General features: G+C 39.2%; 1 protein-coding gene across 1 annotated transcript in view; it reads right to left on the bottom strand.

Annotated features, from left to right (window-relative positions):
• MYRIP (myosin VIIA and Rab interacting protein) overlaps positions 1 to 8,675 on the bottom strand; it is a 50,952-nt gene that overhangs the window by 12,564 nt on the left and 29,713 nt on the right. The window contains exon 10 of the mRNA XM_010011472.1: positions 8,252 to 8,494. Coding sequence (XP_010009774.1) covers positions 8,252 to 8,494 — 243 coding nt within the window. The remainder of the gene's footprint in view (positions 1 to 8,251; positions 8,495 to 8,675) is intronic.

Genomic DNA, 8,675 nt, shown 5'->3' with positions numbered 1-8,675 from the left:
AGGTGTCCCTGCCCATGGCAGGGGGTTGGGACTGGATGAGCTTTAAGGTCCTTTCCAACCCAAACCAGTCTGGGATTTTATGATAAACTATGGTACTAAGGAATTACTCTTCTGTGCAAGTTTAAGACTTCCTGCCTTGACCTTAATATCTACATTTATGGGCATTTATTTACAGAAAGAAAGCTAAATTATCTTACAAAGTGAGCAATTACTCTACTGACATTCTCCAAAGTATGACACACAGAAATACAGCTTCTCTTTTTGATTGTGCTAGGTAATTTTGAATATTAGATTTTTACAAACAAATCCAATCCACTGTCCTAATGTAGTTCCAGATGTTATTCCTAAGAATTTGCAGTGCCTCATTTCTAGAGACAAGTTGCCTATAATCATGAGAAAGGAAGTTATTTCCAAGAGGTGAAATGCTATGGTCCAAATTGGAAATGGAAATATTTAAATCTTAGAGTCCATGCAGGACTTTGTATCTGCAATGGGCACAGATTGATGACATTGCACATATGGAAAATATTTTTTCTTTACAATCATCCTCAACGATGATAAAGGAAATCAAGATGATTGAAAGGTGATTAAAACTCACAGTACAAAATTAAACTCTGAGGGTAAGGACAAAGAAAAAGTTGAGCGGAAGAGCTGAATTAAGCATAACTTTGGAAAGAAAAAAGTGATTCTGTGACTGAGAGAATGCTACAGAACTAATTTTCTTACTCCTGCATATGACATATTAAAAATAGCATGTATTTTAAAATATAAGGTATGTATGTATTTGCTCAGGGAATGAAATGAGAACTTCTTTTAGTATCTGATTCTCATAAGCTGAGACTCAAGTAGCACCGAATATGAAACCTCTTCCCACCTAGACAAATGCTAAGCAACAGACACTAGCAGCGAAGTGAGAAAGTGCCTACTCACTGTGTGCAATCTCTACAATGAATTAAGGGTTTTGTTTATAAATTGGGAGCTTAGAAAGATTTTTGAAGACCACAGTGGCAGAAACAGCTAAAAATTTTATTGCTGAAATAAAAGTTTAAATTTTTTCCTTCCAAATTTCTTAATATAGGTGAGTACATAAGAACAGGAAGATCATACACCTTATCTTTGTCTTCTGTTCTTACTAATAAAACCAAATTCTTATCTCAAAGCCAAATAAGACAGCCAGTCTGCTTCACATATCTACTTCATACTCATCCCTCCCACTGTAACACAGGGCTAGCTGAGATTATAAAATGATTTTCTGAAATGACTACTGATTGTAGCCAAAATGTATGATTTTTCAGGCCTGATATTTCCAGGAAAACATGTTGAGTTTGAGAATTTTGCTTGGGAAATGTGGAAACCCTCAATATGACTTTATAGCACCTCTTACTTAGTAAGAGATGTAAGAAGACACAGACAAAACAAAGCATTCTCACCTGCTGCAATACAGTGGATAAAAACTGCAGCTTTAAATGTAGATCAAAAGCCTTTTGTTTTTCCTAGATAGTGGGAAAGCAGTTAAATAAAAAGGCAGAAAAGTTATATTAACAGCTACAGAGGTTAACATTTATATAGGTTCAGACTTACAGAGAACTTTAGGATGAATAACAAGGATAAAGCAACTAGCAAATATAAAATACCATCAAACTTAGATTTGACATCTATTACTGAAATATTTAAAACAAAGCAATGCCTAATTTATTTTTGTTTGTAGGATTTGAGAATAATGTATCTCATTAAGACAGATATTGCAAATGACACACCATTTTTAACAACACGAAGCAGATGGGAAATACTGATTTCCACCATCACGAAAGTGGCACTAGCAATAGAAAAAGACTTGTGCAGCGGTAAGAAGAAAAGCCAGCTATCTTCAGGTTTTGAGTCTACAAGACTGCAGTTAGGACACTGTGCATGTTTCTAGTTACAAAAGGGTCTGTACCTCACTGATGCCACAGACACATGCTCACAGTAAGATGTCTTATGTTAAACCATGTCCTACTGTTTGCTGCTTTCCCTCTCCTGGACTTCACTGTTCCAAAACCAACCAGTAAATGCCTTCATAGAACCACAGAATAGTTTGGGTTGGAAAGGACCTTCAAAGCTCATCTAGTCCAACCCCCTGCAATAAGCAGGGACATCTTCAACTAGATCAGGTTGCCCAGAACCACATCCAGCCTGGCCTGGAATGTCCCCAGGGATGTAGCATCTACCACCTCTCTGGGCAGCCTGTAAAGAATTTCTTCCTCACATGCAGCCTGAATCTCCCCTTTTTTAGCTTAAAACCACCCCCCCATATCCTGTCAGATCAGGCCCTGCCAAAAAGTCTCTCCCCATCTTTCTTACAGGTCCCTTTTGAGTACTGAAAGGCTCCATTATTGGTCTCCCCAAAATCTTCTCTTCTCTAGGTTCATACTACCACTTTCCAGTGTCAAGTTAATAGTTTTACCTTAAAGCCCCTAATTTACCTTGACTATTTAAACTAAACTGCCTGGCTTTGCTTTGAAGTAATGACACAACCACAGCTACCCTTTTGGCTGTGCTGTAACAGAAGAATTATCCAGCTGAGGAGCAGCATTTTCTTGAATCTCTTCCAGCTAGATCTGGAAAAGCTCCTCTGTCACTGCCAGGTCTCTGGGCTGCTTACAAAAGAAGGCAAGAAAATAATATCTTTTTTGTTACAGTCTATTTCCCCCACCTCATTACAGCAGCTTACACTGATCTTCACTGATCTCCTGTATGGGTATATGAGTGAATGAATCTTTGGTGATCAGACAACTGAAGGAGGTTCCCAGGCTTTGATTCAGTTGCTTAAATACAGGCAGAGAAGGTGCAACTTAAAACAGCTTGAAATCTGAGGATTTTCAAACAACACTGTCAGATATGGCATGGACCTGGGAGATACACTTTTCCTCTGGAATAGCAGTTTATGGCCCTGTGGAATCCCCCAGGGCATCTCAGATGGACTGACAGCTCATATCCATACTAACACAACAGTATCAAGCCCGAAAGTGTCAGAATTGGAGGAACACAAACATCACTGCCCATCTTTGGAAACTTTTTAAAAAATGAATGTTTATGGTCTTAAAGTAACTATTTTGTTTAAAACCGAAGACTCAGATTTTGTCAAAGTAAACTTCAGATCACCTTAATTTTCCATACTAAAGACTGATAAATGAAAGGAAACACAGGGGAGAAATCTCTCGAATGGGATTTTTGTCCAGCAAACTACTTAATCCTGTTTAAAACTGAATATATACTTGACTGCTTTGTTGAATTGAGAACTTAAAACTTTGGATCCATTAGGCCAATGTGAAGATTAAAGTCTCACACCTCTTTTAGAAGAAAAAGCCACTGTTTCAACTTCCTTAACCAAAATCTTTTTTTCTCTGCTGTCATCCCACTCCTGTGCATAGATTATGTGCAGTACGTACATTTTAAAGATCACTTTTTACCACGCTGCCCACACTCAGTTTTCAATCTTGGGCTTTGGGAGACTGTCCAGATAATCAACATCATAATAAAAGCCATGATCCACCAAAAGACACGAATTATTCTGAGCATATTGCATACAGAAATATGGGACAACAGACACACAAATATCTTCTGAGTTGTTAAGCCAGGAAGATGTCTTTGTATTACACTGTTTAGCTTTCTTAACATAGTGGCAGCAATGCAGTAAAGCTACTACACTTTTTCTTGATTAAGTGAGCCACAGGGTTATGGCTCCTTTAGGAACTTTGAAACACCTTAGATGAACAAAACGTTTCCAAAGAATGAAAGCATAAATATTTAATGGAACGAATATTTTTGCTGTTATTCATATGTCAACTTAGGGAACGGGATCCCACCGTACTACTTAACAAACTTACTTAGAGGTTGTCATTCAGAAAAGAGCTATTGTGTGTCTAGTCATGTAATAATGTCAACAGAAATCAGCAGGATTTAAACGAAGTTACTAAGCCTTGGTTGTAAGAGTCTCAGAGTAGAAGTAAATGCAGCACAAGTTAATACAAACAGGAGAGAAACTCAGTGTTACTACTTTGAGATTAACTTTTGCATACCTTAAGCAAGGAGGAGTACGGAGTAGGAGGAGACAAAAAGAGAAACACGAGAAAGATTTTAACAACTATTTTGGGTTCTATGCTGTGTGGGACAATCTGCAAAAATAGCAAGGGCTATTCTGGCTTTAGTGGTCACATTCAAAATGCAGTCTGCATTAGGTACTCCTGAAACTGCCTTCTAGAATGTAATTCTAGGTTACACCATGAGATGTACACCCAGCCTATCTTCTTGAAAGCATTAGAGGAGAGAGGATCGGGGAGAGCAAGAACTAAATAAATTTATCATGCTTGCCACTCTCAGGATCAGTGTCATTAAGATACTTCCAAGGGAATTTACTTTTTGCTTTTTTTTTTAGGTATTTGGTTAGGGTTTGAAGGGGTGAAGCCAAAAACAACCCACAACACAAGATATTTCACTAACGCAACAGTTGGACAATGTGATTTTTGGCTAGTTCACCCCTGAAGTCTAGAGGGGCTGGAGGCTAACTCTGCCCTGAGCATAGAGGACTCCATGGCCCTTCACTGCACAATGGAGACAAGCAGGCTTTTCACGGGTCTGCATATCTCCAAAGACCATGAACTACTTCTTCAGCTTAGTAAGCACATGTCATCTATAAAAACAAGTCTGCTCTAGGTTATGTTTGCTTTAGAGAGCTGTAAATCTCCAGGAAGACATTTTAGGCAATCATGAAGTTAGAAATGCTGAAATGAAATGTTGTGCTGAGGGTCTAAGCAGGTTTAAGTCTAAGGAATAAAATTAACTGGTGTTAATGAATACCCACCTCAATCCTCAAGTATCCCACATGAATTAAATAACAAACTCAAAGGTCAGCATTTCCAAGCTTGTATCTTAAAGGCAGACATACAATTCAAAAGCTCAGTTTGAAGTGAGAACTGAGAACCTGCAAATGCCCAACTTCAGCTAACTCCCCACTCAAGAAGTGCCAGTTCTTGCCATTGCTTCAGATCTTTCTACACTAAATACCTTTTTCAAAGGATCAGTTCAACATGTGAGATTCTCAGCTTCCACTAAAAACAGAAGACCAGATGTTTAAAGGTGCAGACAAATGAAAGACTCATTTTCAGGAACACCAGGTATTTAATTTCCAGTGATTCAATAAGCAATACACAGATTTTGAAATCTTATTCTATGGTCAGATACCCTATAACTAGAAATTCCTTAAGGTTCCTAATCTGTTCCAGAATAACCTTGTGAGAACAGAAGACTGAAGGCTAACAAAGACAAGCAGCATGGCTAAAATACAGTATTTGATTTGTGTTCAGGAGCTCAAGGCAGATTGTAAGCATTTGAGCTCTCATTTTAATGGTCCAGAATTAGTGCTTCTCTACACCTAATTTGAAAGCCAGGTCAGAAGTCTGGGTCTCTGGCCAAGAATGTTAAGTGCCAGTCTGAAAGATCTCTAATTCCCTACATGGGCATTCTCCAAAAATCACTCTTCTTAAGGAGACAGCATACTGGGACATGTGGCTTTTAAGGCATCTAAAATTACTGGTAACCTGAAAATACATTTTCTATGCTTGTCTCCATTGAGACCTGCCATTGACTCATCTGAAGTTATTGCATGTTTTATGAGTTCAGCTATGTCGTCATGTTTTAGGGTACCACAGCCACAACTGGTATTACGCACTGTCATCTTCAGTATTTCATTGTAAGATGCTGCTCAGCCTCCTTTCCAAACAGAAGGCACGCAGCAGAAGATTTTAAATCACTTTTAAGGACAGCTGCCAAGAATAAGAATGAAAGCAGCCTCCTTATTTCTCTAAAGCTGGAGGAAGTTCTGCTATCAATTCCATTGAAGTCATGACCATGAATAGTATTGGGATATTTTGGTTTCTTTATTATAGACAGAAAGAATATATATTGTGACCAGGAATGACTAAGACTTTTTTTCTAGCCCAAACCAATAAAGAATTAGGAATTCCAAACATGCTGTACACAGTATATGTCTCTTATTCCTTTTAAACTTAAGAAAATTCTACTGAGGAAAAGAAAATATTAGTCTTTGCTTTATTTAAAATAACTGACATACAAATTTTAAAGAAATAATAAAATCAAAGGAGGAAAACCAACTGATTTACTTTGTAGATGCATGCAGATGAATAAGTACACCCCAAAACATACGTTTTCCATTTTCTGTGCTCAGTTCACCACATAGGTGAATGTCCTATTTACAGCCTCTAATTTTGGACATTAATGGCATCATATAATACCCAACCTAGCCTATATATATACCTGCTGAATTGAATGCTGTTAACAAGCACTGGCAACAAAGCTTTTCTTTCCTTTCCTTAAGAAGGTTGTGTGCACGTCCTGGAGGTATTTGCATACATGATGACAAAGGTACTTACACTGCTGTGTAGTCCATGGCTAAATAACTCAGAATCAGAAAGTCACAGAATACGTAAGTTTGGAAACAAACCTCTGGAGATTGCTTAGTCCAACCCTTCTGTTCAAAACAGGGTCAACAAAATCAGGTTGCCCAGGGCTGTGTCCAGTGAAATTCTGATTACCTCCAAGGACGTAGACTCTACAATCTCTCTAGGAAACCTATGCCAGCATTTGTCCACCCTCAAGTAAAAAACCTTTTCATGTTTAGATGAAACTTCATGTATCTCAGTTTCTGCCCACTGTTTCTTGTCTTGTCAGTGGCCATGGGTGAGAAGAGTCTGGTTCTCACTTCTTTATTACCAACCTCAACCCCCCTCCCTCATCCCCCCCATCAGGTATTTATACACATTGAAGAGATTCTCCCTGAGCCTTCTCTTCTCTAGGCTAGACAACTCCAGTTCTCACAGCCTCTCCTCAGATGCCCCAATCTTTTAATCAACTCTGTGGCCTTAACTGGATTCACTTCAGTATGGAGCTGAGAGAGGGAGCTGGACTGCTTGCTCCAGGCCCGAACTGTGCAGGGGCCACAAGTGTCCACCATAGTGCATACAGAAAAGGAGGAAGCCTTCTTCACTGCTTCAAACTTTCCTATAGGTCTCAGGTGCTTGGGATTCTTGAGGGCAAATCTTGCCTGTAAACTGATGTGAAAACAATGTTGTGAAACAGCCTTTTCCACGTTCTGTGTCACCAGGTCATTGCAGCGGTGAGCCCCACATTCCCTTATCTGCCTTTTGCTCCTGATATACTTGTAGAAGCCTTTCTTATTTCCCTTCATGTCCCTCCTCACATTCAACTCCAGGTGGGCACTGGCTTTCCTGACACTTGGACAGCATCTCTACTGTCCTCCTGGGTCACTTGATCCTGCTTCCACCTCCCAGTGTATTAATCTTTATACAGTTTGAAGAAAACACCTTCCAAATGATGAAGAGTAGATTTCCTTTAAAGAGCTGTCCACACTCCCTGCCAAAGCCAAGCTGCTATGCAGACAAGCCCCCAGGAGGTGAATCAAGTCACACAGCAGACAAGAATGAGACTAAGTGGGTCTAAGGGATGATTACTTGACTGCAAGGGGCAGTGCTGGGCTTCTACAGCACCAGATTCAAGCACACCACATAATCTGAATTGAAATTCAGAGGTAGGAAAGGAAGAGAGCAGGTGGTAAGTCCTGTGGAGCAACACTGAAATCAAGTATCTCAATGTAAGGGTGAAATGGCACAGAAAGAGGATGTCATACCTTATCAGAACTGACAATGAATTTCATTACAATATGTTAGTACTCACAGAGGCCTATTAGCTGACAGAGTAACAGGGTTGGAAAGCTTTAAAGAAGCTTTATATTCAAATGGTGAGTCAAAGAACAATCTATGACATCAGAATGAACTACATGATACTCTAAAGAGAGAAGCAAAAAAAAGGACCATAAAAACCACTTAAAACAGCTGGTTAGCAAGGTATCAAAAAGAAGAACTGGATGTGGTTTTAAATAAAACCTATATAAGCCAATTCTCAGTCAGTATAAACTGACATAGCTCCATTAATACCAGTCACTTAACAGGTTTATTACACAAGCTAAGTTCAGTGCTTTGAATCGATGCTGTAGGCTGACACGGAGAAACTCACACCTTGACTGAAGGTTCACCTGCACAAGAGTTGCAGGCTCAGATCCAGTGTAAAGAACCTTATTTTTTTTAAGCAACTATGCTTGACTTTCTGACCACAAGTTTCTCTTTCTGGATTCCAACTTTCACAATACTGTCCCCACTTCTCTCCCACAAGCACTTACCTTCTGTAACTCTTCCTGAATACTTCTGCCACCATTTTCCTCTGAGGATGAACTCTCCTTCTGGTTTTCAGGGTCTGTTCTAGGTTCTGACTCTTGTTCTTCACCAGAAGATGTTTCTTTGTCACTCATTTTAGCAGCAAGCTGAAATAACCTGGATTTAAGTTCCTCCTCCATAAGGTCAGGCTTGATATTATGATGCTGATCTTCACTGCTTATATCTGCTTCTGATAAATCATCAAAATCCTACAAAGAAATTAGAAGAACAGTATAATTACTGTGTACGCATAGAAAGAAAAACAGCTTCCTAGAAAAGTATAGGTATGATCACCCTGCAGGGAAGCCAGAACGAAAGCACACTAAGTGTGCTGATGAAAAAATACCATGTCTTTACAGAGGAATGCCAGCAAACCTCCACTTCTTGGAT

The sequence above is a fragment of the Nestor notabilis genome, unplaced genomic scaffold, assembly GCF_000696875.1.
Source record: "Nestor notabilis isolate BGI_N333 unplaced genomic scaffold, ASM69687v1 scaffold143, whole genome shotgun sequence".
Taxonomy (NCBI): Eukaryota; Metazoa; Chordata; class Aves; order Psittaciformes; family Psittacidae; genus Nestor; species Nestor notabilis.
This window is presented reverse-complemented; position numbering and strand designations above follow the sequence as displayed.